Genomic DNA, 21,042 nt, shown 5'->3' with positions numbered 1-21,042 from the left:
CCATGCCCAGCCTAGTTTTTACTTTACATTGAAGATGTTTGGTATGGGCTTCTGTATAGTTAATTAACATATTCTTGTATTGTCCTAAATATTATAAAGCATTTAGTATCAAAAGTAGCCAAAAATAGAATGTAGCACACACTTAACCCCACAAAAGTTGCCCAACTCACTCCAGAGCCTGATTTTCCATAAAGATACTATCCCCTGCCTCCAGTCCAGCTGTTGTTTTAGCTGAATACACGGTGTCCTCTAATCTGTGGCAAAAAGAGAGTCCAAGTGCCTCAGTCCTGGAGTGGGGATCGGTGTGTCCTGTGCCCTTCTGCTCTTTATTGCTGCCGACAGCAACCTCGATTGTGACTTACTCGGTTCTTAGTATCTTAGAGCCTGAGTCTTACTTCTTTAGGTTAGGTTGGCTCGCTGATGCTCCAGCCACAGCCTCCCAAGTGCTGGGATTATTGGCTTGTGCCACTGAGCCCGGCTCCTCAGGACTGAAAGGTCTCACTGTGGGAGAAGAAAAGGAACTTGCTTTGTAAATTCCTTCCTAGACTTCAAATTGCTGGTTGAAAATGGGATTGCGTGTACCTTGTGTTTTCTTAAAATTGTGCAGTAAATGACCTCCTTTTATAGTTCACAAGGAGCTTAGAGTTAGGGAGATGCATGAAGTGTCTTTCTCTTTTGCCCCAAAGGTTTAAAGAATAAACCAGCTCTTTGATGACATTACAAACACATCTCCAATAATGAAAAAAGCAACAAGCAAACTGTTATGTAAGACTGCTTATATTTCTGCCTTACGCTGTCTCCTTAGATATTCCTCAGTGTCTTAGACTCTTTCAATGCATGTCAGTGTGAATTACAGACAACTGAGTAAGTGCCCCAGTCAGCTGAGTTTTGATGCCTACAGACACTGTACAACTCAGACCCTTCCTTAGAGAAAGTCACCACAAAGTCAGGAAGTTCGGTTTTCTGGGATTAGCAGTTTATGTGTTAAAAGTTCTATAAAAGGGATCCTGTACAGTTCACACCCCCTATAATAGAACAATAGTTCCTGCCCACGCTCAGTAGAGTTCATTCTATCAGTGTGCTATCACCAAGCTTGTTTCTCTCTTCCATTGATGGACTCTTAGGCCGTTTCCAGTTTTGACTGTTATGAGTAAAGCTGTTGTGACATACATTCTTGAAATCTTGTCGTGTGGGTATAGGGTTTTTTCCTTCTTGAACAAAAACATATTGGAATTACTGGATCTTGGGTTAGGTAAGTGTCCAGGTTGGTAGCCGACAGTTCCTTGAAGGTTTCTGGACTGAGGTATTCAGTTTCATAGAGCAGCTCACAACATAGCAGTTGATTTCAGAGAAAATCAGCAAGTGAGGCAGCACGACAGGTGAGTAGACTCGAACTTAGACTCTTCAGCGTTCTCACCCACCTTTGCTGAGTCTGATAGAGTGGGCTCAACCCATCCTCGGGAGGAGGTGGTTACACTAGGTGTGCACACACTTCCAGTGTCCATGTTGCTTAATGATAGGGATGAGTTTGGAGAAATCCGTCACTAGATGATTTTGTTGTGTGACCAACAGAATGTTGCTGCAGGCCGCAGGAATATATCATAAGAACTCAGCTGGTTATGGCAAAGTCACTACTTGGAGGGATCAGGGAATTCCTCCAGAGGAAGCCAAATCCCAAGGAGTTTTTGGTGTTACTTGGCTTGTTATATATCAGCTGTATTCTGTTATGAAAATCATGTGTGCCTTCATAGTTTTCCCAATTGACTTTTCCCTAAGAAGGACTAACAGTGTGGACTGATCACCCTCTGGACATACACATTCCAGGTATTTGGAGAACAGCCTCAGGAAAGGCTTTCTCTGGAATCAGATTATCTCCCTTAGCCACTTTCAAGGACTACAGGAAACACCACCCAGGTGGGCGCCAACTTCCTAGGGCCTAACAGTGATAACAGCCCACGTGCAAGACTTGCGGTAAATTCCACAAGGAGATACCACCTAAGAGAGGTGGACGTTAAGTAATAGCTTTACACAATTTAGCTCGGACCCTCCCTTTATATACGGGGACTTCCAGGGCACAAGGGGAGAAGAGAGAAGAGAATGGAAGAACTAGATGGGTAAGAACTTGAGAGGAACAAACTGAGATGGGGAAGAACCAGACTGAAGGGCTAGAAGAGAGGACTAGAGGAACGAGATGAAAGATGAGGAAGAGCCAGATGGGGAAGAACAAGATGAGGACGAGCCAGATGAGAGAGAAGGAGATGGGAGAGGAGCTGATAGGGGAAAGAACTAGATAGATGAGAACCTAGAAGGGACAGAACTGGATGAAGGAATTAAGATAGAACCTAGAGGGGACAGTAGATAAATATAGAGAAATCAGGTAAGAACGGAGCTAGACATGAGAGCAGAATAGAAGCTGTGTAGAGAGAGAACTATCACAGAATAATAAAGTGTATGAACTAAGGAGTCTCGTGTACATAGATTCATTTCTTTTCATCAAAGATTAATTATCAGCTGGTTGTAGATTCTTCCCGGACCCTGGGAGGGGACTATCCAGGGGCTGGACCCCCTTAGTCCCTCATAGAATGTGCTTACAGAAACCTGGAAGGCACAGCCTAATATACAGGTATGCTCTGTGGTATTGCTTCTAGGCTCCACACTTGTCCAGTATCATGTCAGTGTCTGAATTCTGATAGGAACACAGTGATGGGTATTTGTAAATAAACATGGGAAAGACACAGTAAAACAAAATATGAAAAGTGAAACATGGTATATCCTTAAAGACATAAGTGGAGTTTGCAAAATTTGGAAAACGAATAGGAAGGCTCAGTCTATACTACTGTAGTTTTTGTTTGTTTTATTGTTGTTGTGGTTGTTATTTTTTGAGATTGTATACTTACCCTCACCCTAATTTATAAATAATATTTTTCTTCAGTGATGTATTAACCTTTTGTTTGTTGGAGTGAGGGTCTCCTGATCCTTCCCTTCACTCCATGAGTAGTAGTAGGCCTGTACTACCATCTCTAGTCAGTATTTTTCTACTTTATAATCTTTAAAACATTTTTAAACTTTTTAATTCTCTTGTAATACTTAAGACACAAACATATTGTATACAGTTGAACAAAATATTTTCATCTTCTGTATCCTCATTCTATTTGTTTTTCAATTTTTTAAACTTACTTTCTGTACATTGTTAAACATGCATTTCAAAGCAGTTAGTAGGTACATAAACATTTATGTTATTACTTGTTATCTTAGTCAGTTTGGGCTCTTATTATGCAAGTACAATAGTTGGGTGCCTTGTAAATAACAAAAATTACTCACAGTGCTGCAAGTCTGAGATTAGGGCCCCAGAAGGTTGGCTTCTGGTAAGAGTTGTCTTCTGAGTTGCTGACTGCCAGCTTTTTAGTATATTCTCATGTGGTGAGCAGAGAGAGAGATACAAAGAAAGAGAACACGTGTAAATGAGCACTCTCGTGTTTTATGAAGGCTGGAAATTTCACTTAGGTTATCTGAAGACCTCACTTCCTAATCCTGTCACACTGGAAGATTTCAGTGCATGGATTTTCTTTAGGAGGACTTGGCATGAGCAAACATAGAGTCCCCAGGTGTGTCTTCCTGAAGGTTTGACTATGACGTCATGTGTGCATGTGTTCACACAGCACCTTGCACATGGAGGGAAGCTGGGAAGGTCTGATAGGTGAGTAGTGTCAGTAAGAAGGAATACAGTGTCTGTGTTGGGACTGATTCCTAATAAAAAGGATGGGTTCAGCCAGTGGTCCTCAGCCTTCCTAATGCTGCGACCCTTTAATACAGTTCTTCATGTTGAGGTAACCCCCAACTGTAAAATTATTTCATTGCTACTTCATAACTGATTTTGCTAGTGTTGTGAATTATAATGTGAATCTGATATGCAGGACATCTGATATGTGTCACGAAGGGGTCGAGACCGCAGGTTGAGAACCACTGACCTGGAGCCTGCACATGCTCCTGTGCCATCCAAACAGTTGGCTTTCCTCAGTGAGAGAGAGGGTGCTTACCACTGGGGCCCTTGATGTTAGCATGCCAGATAAATTTATATTGTTTACCACTTAAGTTTCTATTTTTCTATCATTGTGCATTTTGTAATAAGAAGTGAGCTGAGCCTTGTGTGTCATTCGTGTGGGTTCATGATCAGAACTGAGCGTGATTAGGTTGAATAGGGCTATAGTGTGAGGATGAAGTAAAAGAAAAACTCTTTGCTTACTATCAAATGAGCCACGTGCAAGAAACAAACATCTAGAAATGGACTTTTCCTGTATTGTTTGAAAAATACTGTGCTCCTATATTTTTTGGTGGGGAGGTGTTGGAGACAGGGTTTCTCTGTGTAACAGCCCTGGCTGCCCTGGAACTCGCTTTGTAGATTAAAGGCGTGCGCCAAGCCAGGCCTTAAAAGTTTTTTGACGGGTGAGTTTCTTGGGGTCTTAGTAAAGCCTAAGCACTTGGGACAATGGGTTTGAGCCTAATTTTTTTGAAAATTTGTCTGATTCAGGTAACATTTGATAGTTAACACAGACGACTTCTGTTAACTGCAAGGTCAAACTGACTTTAAAAAGAATCTACTGATCCACAATTTTTTTTTTTTTAAAGATTTATTTCTTTTGTATACAGCATGTATGACCAGAAGAGGGCACCAGATCTCATTACAGGTGGTTGTGAGCCACCATGTGGTTGCTAGGAGTTGAACTCAGGACCTCTGGAAGAGCAGTCAGTGCTCTTAACCTCTGAGCCATCTCTCCAGCCCTTTTTTTTTGGTTTTTCGAGACAGGGTTTCTCTGTGTAGCTTTGCGCCTTTCCTGGAACTCACTTGGTAGCCCAGGCTATCCTCAAACTCACAGAGATCCGCCTGGCTCTGCCTCCCGAGTGCTGGGATTAAAGGCGTGTGCCACCACTGCCCGGCATGATCCACAATTCTTAAAAGCTAGTCTTCATATCACCAGTTATAGTTTTAAACATGAATGAAATGTCCCAATATGTAGCTAATTTGCTTTTGAAAAGGTTGGTTGTGTCCAAGTAGATCTAACAGTATTGGATGCCCTCATTCTGATATATTTAGGGGAGCCATTTTGATGATCCTATCCATCCTGTTATTACATTGTGCCTTTCTCCTTTTCCAGATGCTTACCTTCTCATACTAACTATGGAAATTTGACTTTTTTAAAAAACAGTGACACAGAATTTCAATATATGATTGCATGTTAGCTATTTTGTAAAATAATGTCCAAACTAGAGATATTTTGTGTAGGAAAAATCCCATTTGAAAAAAAAATCTTCTGAACTAATTTGTAGAGCAAGGTATTAAAAACTTGATTTAGCCAGTGTTTCCCAAGTGTAGCAACAAAATGTATAATTGTCATCCTATTGGAATTATATGAAAACAAGAACTTTAATATAGGTTTTTTCAGTTCACATTGAAGAATTGGCTTTTTAGATAAATATTTCTAATCTCAAGTCTGACTTCCTTATATTTAGAAATAATAATTTTAATGTACTAATCTACCTTTTTATGTCAAGGTCAGAAGTCACATGGCTATTAAGTGAAACAGATTTTAAACCTGTGTATCTGGCTGCCTTAAAGTCATTAGGTCTGGGCTACTCAATGGAAACTACAGAGTAATGAGAAATAAAATTATGTTTTGAGTTGTCATGGCTTTCTCAGATTGGTTTCCTAATAGTAAAAGTAATCATCTAAAATTTGAAAGTGCAGAAAAAAAAAAGAGTCCATTATCTTACCAGTCCAAGTCAAGTAATGGTGATTTGTGGTGGATATGTCCCTCTAATCCTTTTCTTGGGCACTTAAAGTAAATGTCTTCAGTAAGTAGGATAGTAGAACATTTACAATTATTAGGATTTTGTTTTTAAGATTTTTTTAGCCCATGTGTATGTGTGTGTCTGCATAACTTCATGTATATATACCATGTGCATGTTGGAACTCAAAAGCCAGAAGAGGGAGTTAGATCCTCTGCAACTGGAGTTTGAGCTGCCCACTGTGGTGCTGGGAACCAAACCTGAGTCTTCTGCAAGAGCACTAAGCATCCTTAACTGCTGAGCCATCTCTCACAGTTCCCAGGATGGTGAACTATCTTATCATTTGTTTGTAAATATAAAATGTTTGATTGTAAGTAATTATTGAAGAACGTCATTAAATCAGAGGGTTTTTTTTTTTTTGGTTTTTTTTTTTTTTTTTTTTTTTTAGCAATTCTTTTAAGTCTAAAGAGTGTTAAGAAAATCCTGATAAATTTTGTTAAATATTTGTAAAAATCACATTTTACCATGGGTCTCACTCAGCAAAGCCACTAAAGCCCTGTCCCAATCTTTGCTGAATTAACTTCTTTGTTAACTGTCCTGTGAACATAATCCTGTCTGGCTTGGTGTTATATGACAAAACTTTTCCTGGGGAGACACAACACACATGTCTCTACTCACCCCAGATAGGGAGCCCATGATAGAACGAAGTATGGACACCACCAAAGTCCAACTTGGTGAACCAGTGAGTTTTATTGGGGTCACTTTCAGGAGCAAAAATGATTCAAAGGCAGCCATATCACCAAAGCCCATCCCAGCTTGAGTGACAACTCATAAAAGTGTTGGAGAGTGTCCTTTCCTAGTGACTCTGGTCTAAACCTCTTCCAGGCAGCTGGGCTGTTTCCACTTCCCTCAGGCAGCTGGGCTGCCCTCAGTCTTTGCTGCTTAACTCTGCTCCTCTGAGAGGAACTCTCCCCCTTTGTTGCTTATTCTGGCAGGGGAGGGCCTAGAGCCATTATCTGGTCAGTTTGAGGGACTTCCCTGAGCTCTTGGAGTTGTGTACCTTCCTGTTGAAGGAGCTTCCTGCAGGGTGGAGTGTTTCAGTCTTGGGGAGGGAGCTGTTATACAGCACCTGGCAGGGGACATCGAACATGGCCTTTCTTACACCCAGTTCCTCTTTCCTCCTGTTTACCATATAGCCCTTGTCATACTGACCATATAGCCCAAGCCAATGATAACCAAGGATCCCTCCCTAATGGCTCACAGGAGCAAGTCCAGTCCCTCAGGGACTGATTTTCCTCATGTTGCCTCAGATTCTGCAGCTTTTCTCTCCAGTAGGGAATGAGTCATTGTAGTAATCATTTTCTCTGTTCCTAGGCAGGCAGACAGCTCATCTGTCCCCACGTTCCAGCAGCTTGGTGAAACAGCGTGTGAGGGGTCCTTTCACTGTGTTTCAGATGCAGTGTATTACCCCTGGTTACTGTAGTCCCTGTCCTGGGCCCTTACTGAGGCTGCCAGCTGCTTGTTGAATCCCAGTTTTCTCTTCTCTGTATTGAAAATTAGACCTGACAAATGTCTTGTTGATTCTTCTTGCCATCTTCCTTTTCACTCTTTGGTTCTTCCCATGGTTTCTGAGTTTTTGGATTCTAGTAGGGCACAGATCTAATTTGTACCCTATTCCTGTGCACCCCACAAGTTGTAAGAAACGGTAATCTAGCACTTCCAGCTCACCTCCCCATACTCCTCCGGGGCATTTACCCACCAACCCCACAGTTCCCCAGAGTTTTCTTGAGTGTGAGCAGCAGAAAATATTAGATAGAAGGATTTAGATTGTGGAGATAAACAGAAAAGACAGGGTAGCCTCGAGAGGGCCTGGAACCTATTCCAAAAGGCCCTGACTGTCTCTGCCCAAGGGGTGGAGCAAAAGACCTACCCCCAGCACAGCCAAGTGCAGACCATCTCAGACACCTGCACTCAGGCCGTGGTCCTAATCATCCTCTCTATGCAGACCTGCTAGGTAAAGCCACGAGGAACCTGAAAACGGGCTCCCACACACTCCCACCACTTTTCTTGCCAAACCAGGTGCTAATGTGGAAGATAGCATTCACATGTCTTTTTCCTGTTGTGACCCTCCCTTACACTGGCAAGTTCCGAGTGGACAGCTCAGCTTCAGTTGTATGTCTTACCACTCAACAGTAGAAATCCGGACACTATCTGCCATGGCCTGCTTACAGTCCTGTCCAGTATGTGCTGCTTTGAGGGACTACAGTGTAGTCTGTTTGGAGGCATCCTCTTACTCAAATGCTAGGCCTCATTCATCTAAGAGGCATGCCACACCCCATATCACATAGAAGAAACCACTACCCTGGGATTTTCCTAAAGATGCTCCATCATCTGATAACTCAGCCTCATTTGTGGGTATTATCACCCATATTGGTGATATCACCATATATATGATACCTATATCACCATACACAACTTCCCCTACATCAGGGTGGTATGCCATCCCTTACCACATGGGGGAAAGTAGCCATATCGGGATTGCTCCTGTGCTCCACCTTCAAATGGGTCAGCCTCAGTTACAAATCTTAGACTTGTCTTAGTCTTTGTTCACCCTCTTTGGGTACTAATGCATTGTGTGACTTTTCCTGGGAATATATGAACACATAGCCCCCACCTCCACCCCTAAGTATGATAAGAATGGCAGATCACAGAAACAATTCCACCAAAGTTTAGCTTGGAGAAACAGTGAGTTTACTGAGGTTCCTTCAAGGAGCCTGAAGGCTCTGGAGGCTGTATCACCGGAAAGCCACATCAGCTCACCTACAGAAAGCACCCTACTTGAATATGGACACAAGTTGCTGGCAGCCCCATGGGACAGCCTCTTCCTCCAGAAGTTTTCTACTGCTTGTGTGTGTATCCTTGGGGTGGGGCATATTGAATTTTGAGCAACTTTCCTGTGAAGTGAACCTCCTCCCTTCCCTCCAGGAGGGAATGTTTCATGGGGAGGAAATATCTAGAGAACACTTGGAGTCAAATGTAGTTTCTCAAACGTCTTCATCTCAGGACTCTTAATACTCAAAGGTGTAGCAATCCTCCCTAACCCTCAGGGTTGTGAGGTGCCTGAGACTGCATCATACCAAGCTCTAGATGTTTTCCCACACATGCACACTTTTTGTAAGGTTCAATAGATTAGTTAGGCATAAGAGATTAGCAGCAATACTATAGAAATGTAATCATTGGTAGTAAATGATTTGAATGTAGTCTTGATCTTCTCTCAAAATGTCCCTAAGTCAAGAGCCTCCATCTTTTCTCCTGAAGGAAGCACGTTTAGCTCCTTTCTCTTGTATCTGAATCATCAGCTTATTAGCTAAAATATGAGTGAAGTCAGGAAAGCGCTTCAATACCATGAGAGCTGAGATGGGGCAGTGACAGTGGGTAGAAACAGACTGGATACCCTGGGCACAACACAGCACAAAAGACAGCCCACCACACTGCTACCGGAATGACTTCTGATTTAAAACTTAGGCGTTATTTATTTCTGATCTTTTCCATATAATCCTCCCAGACAGTGGCTGACTGCAGGCCACCAGTGCAGAAAGCAGCACTGTGGAGAAAGGGGACGACTGTATTGACTGCATCTTTGTTATTATAGGTTATGTCTGTTGAGACTTACAGTATAAATTAATATGTAGAGATAAAAATACATAGACTCCATTATTTGAGAGTAAATAACACTTGCAGTTAGATTCTTTCTGAATCAAAGGCTAATGAAAAGAAAAAAGGGGTTGTTTTGTATTTTGAGTCAGTTTAATGCCTGGACTGATAGAAGACAGCCCAATTCTTGTCTTTTACCTGACATTGTGTGTATTATATAGGCTGAATTCATGGAACAGATAATGGAGTGCAGAAGGAAGTGCTATTTTAATGGTTTTTTTTTCAAAATACAATTTGCTTAATTAGTTTTCATAAAGAGAATTTGCAGCCTTATCAATGAATTTTTCATATTTCTGGCATATTAAAATCCACTGACCTATTTTACAGAATTGGATCTTATAGCTATATGGTTTAGTCTTCAGTAAGCCATGCAAATCTTTCAAAGCATTAGTATCTTTATGATAAAAATAACAAGCAGCACATTTGTTAGTAATACCAATCTTAGAAAAGTGATGCTTACTGGGAAACTGCTAAGGTTATAATAGCTTTGTAATGCTATAAAATTCAGATATTTGCCTGAAAGCTTAAATTCTATCTTTGAGAGCAAATATTTTTGTTTCTATCTAAGTAACAGGCTCCCTTGTTCATCCTGAAAAAATGCCTGCCAAATGCAGATGTCCAAGCTTACGTATAATTTTCAGGAGAATTACACACTCCTCAAGCTATGTAACCACAGTTTTCAAACTGGAAGGTTTGTTGAAACACGCATTTCTGAGCCACATCCCAGAGTTTCTCTTCTGGTTGTCTGTAGTGGGGCCTGATAGTTTGCGTTTTTAACCTAGTCCCAGGGGATACCCGTACTCTGAGAGCAGATTTCTAATCTTAGAGTTCTTAAACCACTGGTATGCAGTAAACTCTGTTCTGTAGCTGAAAGTTTTTCTGTGTCCCACCTGGTCCTCAGCCACTCAGACCCAAGTAAACACACAGAGACTTATATTAATTAAAACTGCTCGACCATGAGCTCAGGCTTACCACTGACTAGCTCTTACACTTAAACTCAGCCCATTTTTGTTAATCTGTATGTTGCCATGTGTTCCGTGGCTTTACCTGTGTGCCATTACATGCTGCTCCCTGGACCGCAGACTGACGTCTCCTGACTCTGGGAGGCAGTGGGTCTATGCTTCTCTCAAAGCAGCGTATAGCTCAGACTGTTCTTTTCAAATCCCCCCTCTCTGTTTCATGCATGAACAAAATTGAGGATCTTTGTTGGAGGACACATAAAATTCAGTTAAGACTCGCATGTTTAGTGAGATTAAGAACATTTAATATTTATACAAGGTTCTATAAGTTAGGACATGTTATGATGGCCTTTCAGGTGATGTTATATTTGGTCCTGTGTTCTTAGATTGTATTTACAGGAACCCTGGGGAGGTCTGTGGGAGGAAGTAGGTGCAGATACTGGAAGTTCTCCTAACAGTGCTGTGCATGGAATCTCAGATTCTTGCTTATAGCTCTGTGCTGCTAGCCTGGCTTGCTTTAGAGAGTCTACTAGTTTATGTTCCTCACACAGCCCTTGCACCTTCCGTAATACTTCCGTAGTTTGTTTTTGAAATGCAGTAAGCACAGACATGCACAGGGTTTCTCTGTGTAGCTTTGCACCTTTCCTGGAACTCACTCTGTAGCCCTGGCTGGCCTCGAACTCACAGAGATCCGCCTGCCCCTGCCTCCTGAGCACTGGATTAAAGGCGTGCGCCACCACCTCCCGGCTTCTCCTCCAAGTTTCTTATTCTCTACCAGAAGTCCCGCCTATATATACCTCCTGCCTAGCTTGGCTGTTCAGCTTTTTATTACACCAGTCACAGCAATATTTCTTCACACAGTGAACAAAAATCCCACAACAGCATGTCTCCCTAGATTTTTTTTGTAGTTTCACTATTTTGTACTGTAATTACTGTAGTTTTGTTTTGTTTTGTTTTTTGCTGTGCACTGAGAGGCAAGGATTTAAAGAGATTATTTTTCTGAATTATTCTAAGATTGGTTCAGTGGCTTTGAACCACTTGTTGAATAATTTAATCATTAAGATAAAATGAAGCTTGGATTTTCATGTACATCCACATACCAGATCCCATTATAGATGTCTGTGACCTGCTGTGTGGGTGCTGGGAATTGAACTCAGGACCTTTGGAAGAGCAGCTAGTGCTTTTAACCACTGAGCCATCTCTTCAGACTAGGATTTTTTTTAATTGTGTTAGTGTTTTTTTGTGGTTTTCTTCTGACTTCTAGTTATGATTTGTCCATTGTACTGCATTTCGTTTTTTCTCTTCCTCCAAGAAGAATACCCTTGTCTGTAGAATTCTATGATGAAATAAAGGAAGGGAGACAGAAACTACTAACAGAATTCCAGGTCTTGAGCGGTTTTTCTGTCTTCTGAGATTGGCACATGAGCTGCTTCTTCTAGTCTACACTTACCGTTTAGTTCTGTAGCTGTCGTGTGTTTCCTTTCTGAAGGACTTAGGAAGGGTTTGCCGTTGAACTAACTGTTAGACTGTGCCGTGGTGTCGGTCTGTTCTCACTGGCAGCCTGGGAGCTCTCAGCCTGGGAACTTCCATCCTCCTTTAGCTGTGAGAAGTCTGTCAGTTTTGCAGTACTTCTCTTCCTACCCTGCATTACTCCCGTCTCTTCGGGAATCCTTTCTTCTGTTCCTGTTTCAGAGCCTTTGGAAGAGTTCTTTAGGAGCTGGGGTTTAGGGGGTGGAAGTATGTATGCTTTCTAGGTTGTGGAGGATATGGACAGACATGCTAGGGGAGAGCGCCCCAAGCGTGGTTTCTGTTAGCTGTGTCTCAGCATTTCCTTTTGTTCTTTTCCAAAGGCTGTCACTACTGCAGTGTGATTGCCTAACCAGGAGGAGACTTGCACTTGGCCCTCAGGCCTGCTTGTAACATTCCCCACGGTTTATCCCTCTGCTTTAGGCTGGAGTGGACTGGAAATCCTGTCTTCCTATTTCACAGCAGTGAAGGGGACGCGGGGACAGTGTTGAGGAGTGTAGGCTTTCTCTGGCCTCTCGCCTGCCCAGACAGGATACCTGTCTTCTGCTACTGAGCTATGGGTTTTGCATTGGAATCCAACTGTCTTTTTTTCTGTCCCACGTCATATTTCCCTACAGTTTTTTAAAGCTCCTGGTCTTCCTTGTTCCTGGAGATTTCTGCACTCAGCTAGGGAAGGCACTCTTACTTCTCTGTACTTCACTGTTAGCTTAAATTTCCTTCTTTTTCTAAATCGGGTTCTATAATAGAAAAATTTTCAGTTAGGATCTGCTTTTGACAAATAAAAAATCAACAGGGAAAAATACTCCCCTTTGTGACTTTTGATCAAATGGTCAGACGCTGATATATCTCCTAATGATTAAAAACTAATGTAGTTAGAATCAAAGTAGGAAAGGAAGCAGTAACGGCTGAGTTAAATAGAAAGTGTTGATTTGTCATGGATGTATATTACAGAGTAATCAGAAGTTGATTACTGGGTGTCTGTGGTTTAGTGTATGTAGACTAGGTAGACCTCACTTGGTACGTAGAAGACTGGATGCTTTTAAAGTAAACTGCAAGTTCTTTCCCTACTCCCAGATTACAGATGGTCGTGACAGCATGCAAATTTCCCTCATAAAGTACAGTAAACCCCAAAACTGCAAAGCAGGGTTAGATCTAGAAAGAGGATAGGATTGGCAATAAAGGCAGGCAGGGGCTGTTGTGCCATAAACATCCTCTCATTTTGCAGCTGCCTTCCACACGTCAGCCAAGGTCCATATAGACTCAGATTTAACTTAGCAGAGTTAGAAATCCCTATGGGTAATGGACCTCCGGAGTTGCTAACAGATGCGGAGCCACAGTGTTAGTTAGGGAACTGGGTGAGTGTGTCGGGTTGAAAGTGTTTAAAAGCTCTCCAGTTACTGTATAAAGGCCCCTGTGTTGGTTAGTTTTTGTCAACTTTACACAGCTATATCTGGGAAGAGGGAATCTCAGTTGAGGAACTGTCTCCATCAGATTGGCCTGTGGGCAAGTCTGTGGAGCATTTTTTTTTTCTAATGATTGATGTGGGAGGGCCCGGCCCAGTGTGGGCGGAGCCGACCCAGGCAGGTGGTCCTAAGTTGTATAAGAAAACAGGTTGAGCAAGCAGTGGAAAGAGAGATCACCAGTAAGGAGGGTTCCATAGGTCTCTGCTTCAGTTCCTGAGTTTCCTGCCTCTACTTCCCTTCATGTTGGACTGTGACCTGGAAAGTGTAAGTGCTTTTGGTTACAATGTCTTATCGAAGCAGTAGAAAACAAAGCAGGCCAGTCTCCTGCCTGGAATTCCGTAAAACACCGTAATATTTTCCCTTCTAAGGTATCGAGCGGGACGGAGAGGGTCCTCTATCACCACTTGTCTGTCTGTCCTTACCACCTATGTCAGTGTTCCTGACAGTTTCAAAATTCCCTTATGTTACTTTGAGTATCTTTGGGGTGTTCTTGGATCTTACAATACTTACGGAAAAAATTAAAAATGAATTGTAATATGAACTTTCTTACTGTGATTCAATGCTTGTAGCTTTGTTGGTAGTCCATTTAGGAGGAAAATGCCTTTTGAATCTGTTGTTGCTGCCTTTATAAAAACTTCAGTTTACAAGACTCCACACACCTTTGGTTTCTTCTTTTGTTAGTATTGTGCATGCCACAATTAAGGTTTAAGGTCGTTTCTTGCAGGCTTTAATCGTAGGCAAGCTTAAGATGCTAAATGTTAAGTGGAATGACTTTTTCACCTCCATCTTTGAGCTCAGACCTGGGGAATAAATATCAGTGACCTTACATTTAGTATTGAATCATTTGAATGGCCTTAATTGTAATATTTAAAGATCAGAATAAGGAATATAGCTAAGTGTATTCAGTTAGGCATGTGTTTTGAATTTAGATTTTCCTTACAATGCTAGCACGATGCTTTTCTTGTATTTTAAATTTTCTTTGAATGTGTGAAATAACGACATTATTTAGCAACAAGAGTGTGCTGAAATTTACAAATCATATCACTTTAGCAGCTAGTGAGGGGCAGATATTGAATGACCTTTTGTAGCTCTTGGCTTGCTTCTTTCCCACATGGAATCTCCACAGACTAAAGTGTTCCTACAGTTCTAGGACCCAGTCATCCTTACCTTCCAAGGCCATGCCAGGTCTCCTCCATCTGTAGGCTACAGCAGGAGTTTGCTTGGTCTGCTCCAATTTTGTTCTTGTTCTTTAGTTTTTATTGTGTGTGTGTGTGTGTGTGTGTGTGTACACACGTGCTCTTGTGTGCGTGTGGAGCGCAGAGGTTCATGTTGGGTGTCCTCCTAAGATGAGTCGCCCTCCATCTTATTTTTTGAGACTGGGTCTCTTGTTTAGCCAGGAGCTTCAGGGTTGCTTCTATCCGACACACACCACAGTGCTCAGCATTTAGTTTTACATGGGTATAATAGATTCAGATTCATATCCTTCTGCTTGTGTACCGAGCACTTTATTGACTGGATAATCTTCTCAGCTCTTTATTGTTTTTGAGAGAGACTCTCATTATATGGCCCAGATTGGCCTACAAACTCGTTTGTTCAGGCTCTGCCTCCAGAATTTGGGGATTGGAGGTGTATGCCATTGTATTTGTTTGACTCTACTTTGTTCATTTTTATATAGTGTATTAGAGTTCTGTAGGAACAGACAGATAGGAATTATTATTATTATTATTATTATTATTATTATTATTATTATTATTATATCGGCTTACATTGAAATAGTAACAGCTGCCTAAGCAGTCCCAGTCAGGTGCCAAAAACCTAGCAGGTTCTGGAGACTCACTTCTCCTGTCAGTGAAGGAATGAGCCGCAGCCCTGAGCAGGAAATGGGTCTGTAAGAGGGAAGGCCACAGGGCAGCAGGGCAGCAGGGTAGCCTGCCTTCTCCATGCCCCTTTCATCTGGGCTGCTACCTGAAGGCGCTGTCACACCAGGTGGGTCTTCCCGCCTCAGTTAAGGCAGTCTTGAGGCAATCCAGTCGATCTCTCAGGTGACACTCCCTCCTCAGGTGATTCTCATTTGTGGCAAGTTGACTTAAACTGAACATCACATTCAGCTATCTGAAAAACCTTTTAAGACTCAAATAGCATGAAGTGATTTTTCTTAGGAATAGTTTCTCAGTTACTTAAAAATGAAGCAAATTTCCACCTATGACTTACAAAGCTGTGGCAGATGCTGTTTTCTTCTCCCTGAATTCATCTAGTTCTTCACCAATAGAGAACTTGATCTTCTTGAGACAGCTGTGTACTCAGCTCTAAAAGACTTGTTTTCCAGCCTGTTTTTTGGAGGTAGGCAGATGACACATCTTTGGCTAGGAATGCATGGGTGTGTGTATCTGAAGAGGCTTACCGCTTCAACACTAAGCATTCTGTGTCCAAGCCCTTTCTCCCTTTACTTCTCTCTTGTCTGGGAGTCCTGTTTCCAGCTCGGAGGGCAGCAACACTCTGATGACCTCAGACTGAGGAAGCAAGTGAACGCCGCCGACGCCGCCGAAGTGGAAAGGCTTTCCAGGGTTTCCAACGCCCAGCTAAGTGGCCGATGTGAGCCAAGGGAATTTCTGTCCTCCTTTGGTGGTGTCACTGGAGCTGCCTGTGTTTCTTCCTCACAAAAAGGCCATACCTGTCTTCCTGACCTCATCTTCCCATGTCTGCTGTTGACATTAGCTGGCAGACAGATTTGGCCACCTGATAGACCTTCCTCCAGGTCAAGCTCCTTGCTATGGCTCAAAGAATTTGAGTGGCCTGGCTTTCCTGACCTCACCGAACCATCGCTGTCCTTTCCATCCCAGTCGGAACCAAACTGGGCAATTGCCCAGAGCCCTTCCTTTCCTTACGGGAGGGGCCTGTGAAGAACAGGGTTGTACTAGTGAGGAGAGGGGAGGTAGAGACTGGGAAGTGGAACCTCCAGCCAGCCCTCACCTGTGTGCCCGGGAAGAGCCGCAGACTAAACCATGGCCGCTGACGGCAGGTAGCTTGCACTCCAGAACGTCACTATTCGAATCTACGTAAATTGACTTGCCCCCCCCCCCCAACTTCAGCTTAATTCGAGGGGTTATCTAGGAGAAGTGTAATTCTGACTTTGTGATTCATGTCTGTGGAGTCATATTTTTTATTTTGGGAGAGTTTCTTAGTACTTGCTCTCTTGAAAATGAGTGAATTTCTATAGATAGCGTAGAAGACACATCTTTTTCCCCCTCATTTTCCATAGGATTCTCATTTATTTAATGTATGCATAAAGTGGAGGAAGATATGACTGTTTTACTACCCTTCAGTTTTATGTAAAATGCCAAGTGTCTAACTTGACCAAGTAAGTACTAGTGTGGAGCTAGTGCCATGGAGCCACAAAGTGGGATAAGTTACTAAATGCTGATCTGTGCCGTTTCCATTTTTAATCCATTGCGATGTAGCTTGTAGTTTAACAGTGCAGTACAATTACTCTACTTTCATGTTAGGAATGGCCGTCTTCCCTTTTCTCCTCCTGTGGGCCTTTGCCTAATGTCGTCATCATCATCGTCGTCATCGTCGTCGTCGTCGTCGTCGTCGTCGTCGTCGTCGTGGTCCCTGGCTTCTGTGAGGGTCCCTCCAGAGCCTTTCTCACCTGTCTATGCAGTCTTTACCCCGCTTGAGGCCTAGCCGGCTCTCCTGTCCCCTTTCTAGTGAAAACTGACCCTCGGTAGAGTGTCTGGTTCTGTATCTTCAGGTGTGTCTAGCTTCCCTTCCCGGTTTGCTCGGATTCGTAATCATCACAGACAGTGTCACTACCACCTGTGGCACACAGTTCGGCTCCCAGTCCCGTAGTGTTCTGACCACTTCATTAGTCCATCTGTAGTCCTACTGCAGAGTCCCTTCACCCAGCTGTCACTGTGGTTCTATTACATCCTCTTAGTTCTCTAGTGCTAGACGTTGTGATTTGTCTTTGATTTAAAGTATTTAAGTGTAAAATTTTTGTCAGCAGTTTTTAAGTATAAAGTACGTGGAAGCTTTCTGTATATAATTTTGTTCCATGTCTCCAACACTGGTGGACAGGAGTCGTCTCATTCACTTGGGTTTCTGGCACAGTTGCCTGCCATAGCAAGTGATTGGGAAGTGGTTTCTGAGTGAACCGCTCACTAACCAGGCAAGAACACTCTCTAGTTCCGTTCTTGAAATGAAGGTCAGTTTGAAAAAAGCTTGTGTTTTGGTTTACCCTTTTCACTTAGGGTACAGACTCAGTATGTCGGTGTGGATGTTGTGTATAAAGCATTTCTGCCTCTCTTCTCCAGGTTTTGGGAGGAAGGATGTCGTAGAACACTTGCTGCAGATGGGTGCTAATGTCCACGCTCGTGATGATGGGGGTCTCATCCCACTTCATAATGCCTGTTCTTTTGGCCATGCTGAGGTTGTGAGCCTGTTACTGTGCCAAGGAGCAGATCCGAATGCCAGAGATAATTGGAACTACACACCTCTGCATGAAGCTGCCATTAAAGGGAAGATCGATGTCTGTATTGGTGAGTATTACTGCTGCCATCTAAGTCTGCAGTTAGCTTTAACTGAAAGCTCTCTTGGGTTTTTATAAGCCTTGGGTAAAGGTGTATCCATCAAAGGGAAGTAGGGAGCTGGATCCAAAGGTGATAAGAGCAAGATTCACATTAGATCTCTCAACGAGGCAATTCGGTGTGAGCTGGTTGATTGTTCTGGTCGCATGTAGTTAACTTAAGTCTCTCATTGGGCAGCTGCATCCAACCTTTTGTCACAGAGAGCCATGAAGTACAATAGTTGCATACTGTAGGTTGATTCAGAAGAAGTCATCAAATACTGTGACAGATGTCTTTAATTTGCTAAAATTGAACCCTGATTGGTTTACTACTACTGGAAAGCCTTGAGTATGTGTTTCCAATCCAGCAGTTCAAAGCTAAACTATACTATCATGTGTGTTGGTTAGTGATTGTTTTTTGTTTTGCTCTGGTCAACTTGACACAAGCTAGGATCATCTAGAAAGTGGGAACTTTGTAGAGAAATGCTCTATGAGCTTGGCCCTGTAGCAAGTCTATGGGGGCATTTCCTTGATAAACGATGTGTGAGAGACCCAGCCCACTATGGCAGTGCCATCCCTGGGCAGGGGGTCCTAGGAGGGATGAGGAAATTGGCTTGCTAGCAAGCCATGGAAAGCAAGCCAGTAAGAAGCATTCCTCCATGGTCTGCAGTTCCTCCTGCCCTGATTGCCCTTCATGATGGACTGTAAAATGAAATAAACCCTGTTATCCCTAGGTTGGGTTTGATGTTTATTACAATAATAAAAAGCAAACTCGGTCTGCGAGAAAACAATTACAGACAGAATTTAGCTTTCCAACCATTTTAAGTAACTTCTAATTGATATGAATTTGTAGTCAATTACTGTTTCTCATTATATATATTTTAACATGTTTAGATTTTGCTTTATTGCATTAACATTTTTATTTCAAAATCTAAAACAAGACTCTTAGAAGCCAAGTGTTTTGCCTCCCCAGGGCATCATCTATTTCTTCATCCTTCAGATGACTGAGATGTGTTTAGCCCATGGCAGACTTGGGATTCGTTCTGGATGACAGAATAGTGGTTCAGCTGTCTCTTTGTGGATGTCAGCATTTTAGTACAATGTTTTCTTTGTGCTAAGGTAGATAGGCCTTTTTTAACATGTTCTGGTTAAAATTGTCCCTAAATAGTGATTACGACTATTCCCTCATAGCCCTTTGTTCTGGTCTCCAGTATATTTTCAATTTTCCTGAAATTGTAATTTTTCTGTCAAGTTCTCTGCCATCATCTGTAGTCACTTCAGCATCTTTTGGCTTTTTATGTATTTATTTATTTATTTGGACTATCCTTTTAGTGCCTTGCCATCTGTTACTTACGTTCAGGTGATTGTCTCTCTTCCTCCCAGGCCTTGTACTAACAGCCATGTTCTGTCCACTTAGTTTGCACAGTTACCTTGCCAAGCCTGAGTGCCTGAATTTAGCACTGAACATCCTCTCTGATCCCGACGCTCTGACTTGCTCTTTTGTATGTGAGAACTGTTGCTGAGCTGGATACTTGTTGTTGCCTAATGGGGACGTTCAGCGTCTCTGTCAGTACTGCCCCCGACACCTCGTATCTATTGGACTTTTCTTAGTCACTTGTCACAAGATGGCATGCTCTCTTCAGTGTCTAAAATCGTCCTTTCTTGCCTCTGCTGCACTGTTTTTCTGTTTGTACCTCTCTGAAATTTTCAGTGTCAGTACATTATTTTTTTGAAGTTAATATCCTTTCTCCCTCTTACTCTTTGTACCAAAAAATAGAGAGTGAAAATGCCTTCTTTAGTGTTGATTCTCATGAAAAAATCTAGATGGAGGACTTATAAGACCTTAAAGAATGCATCCCTGCAGCCACCAGTCCCTGCAGTCCTTAACAGGCTTTGTACACATTGCCTGCCCTCGGTTTAAGTTCTTGGGAAGTATAAAAGTTGAAAGGAGAGGAGCACTTTTGAAACTGTTATCAAAATATAACCAAGGGGTAGCTACTGTTAAAGTATGTAGTATAGCTGTGGGAATCAAGGTGGACTAGCCTGGCATGGTGGTGCACACGCCTTTAATCCCAGCACTTGAGAGGCAGTGGCAGGTGGATCTCTTAAGTTTGAAGCCAGCCTGGTCTACAGACCGAGACCTGGCCTACAAACACACAAACAGACAAACACAACTTAAAAAGATTGACTGTAGAGAAGAGTCCGTATTTAACTCTTGGGGGCCTCTTAGTGTGCCCTTGGAAACGCTCCGATAGAATATGTTACACTTCATGAATTCAAGCATAGTTAAGACATTCTGAAATATTCTTGTGTGGCGCAGCTGGACAGAATCATTGGAAACCTTGCTCAAAGTTGGTAGTTTTGAGGCTAGTGTATAAAGTTGACTTTAACAATGTTTTTACCTAGTTGATAGAATGCTACCCTGATGATTTAGAACTAATATGTCTCTGTATTCAAGTAGAAGAGCAAACATTTGATAGTCATAAGGGTAGAGCAGTCATATTGCGACCACCTTGGAAAGCATCAGGGCAGATGCTAAGGGCACGGGCTCTGATTTGATCTCAACTCCCTAGTTTTCCACCGTGCAACAAGCGGCTACTTACTTAATCACCATGTTTCATGATGTTCAGAAAGGAATAGTCTACGTAATTCACGTTGTTCATGACCAGATTACCAGTATTAATGGTGGTACTTGAAAGGGTAGCAGGTATAGTACACATTCAGTAATAATAATAATGCCTTTTATTAATTACTAGTACTACCGTTGTTAAGAGCTAAACTTTAACTTCTATGTGAGGTTCTTTCCTTTACTGATATTTAAAGAAGTCTTGTGAACAAACAGTCTTTAATCTGTTTCTTTCACTGCTGTTTTTTACTATCATAAAAGAAGAAAATACAGAGTATTTTTGTAAAATTCAGCTTTAAGTGCTTGTAAAATTAAATGAACTGCTTAAGGTAGAGATAATGGGGTTCACTAGAATGTTTATGACATTTTTCTACTGCATATAACAACTCAAATGTACTTTAGAAA

The 21,042-nt window shown here is 42.2% G+C and overlaps 1 protein-coding gene across 4 annotated transcripts in view; it reads left to right on the top strand.

Moving 5' to 3' along the window:
* Positions 1-21,042, top strand: part of Tnks (tankyrase) — a 153,443-nt gene that overhangs the window by 13,536 nt on the left and 118,865 nt on the right. For all 4 annotated transcript variants that reach the window (XM_059244387.1, XM_059244385.1, XM_059244388.1 and 1 more), the window contains one exon: positions 17,761-17,985. In XM_059244387.1, the coding sequence (XP_059100370.1) occupies positions 17,799-17,985 (187 nt within the window). In that variant the 5' untranslated portion in view covers positions 17,761-17,798. The remainder of the gene's footprint in view (positions 1-17,760; positions 17,986-21,042) is intronic.

Source organism: Peromyscus eremicus, chromosome 17, assembly GCF_949786415.1.
Source record: "Peromyscus eremicus chromosome 17, PerEre_H2_v1, whole genome shotgun sequence".
NCBI lineage: Eukaryota > Metazoa > Chordata > Mammalia > Rodentia > Cricetidae > Peromyscus > Peromyscus eremicus.
Note: the sequence above shows the minus strand (reverse complement) of the source record. Positions and strands in the feature narration are given on the sequence as shown.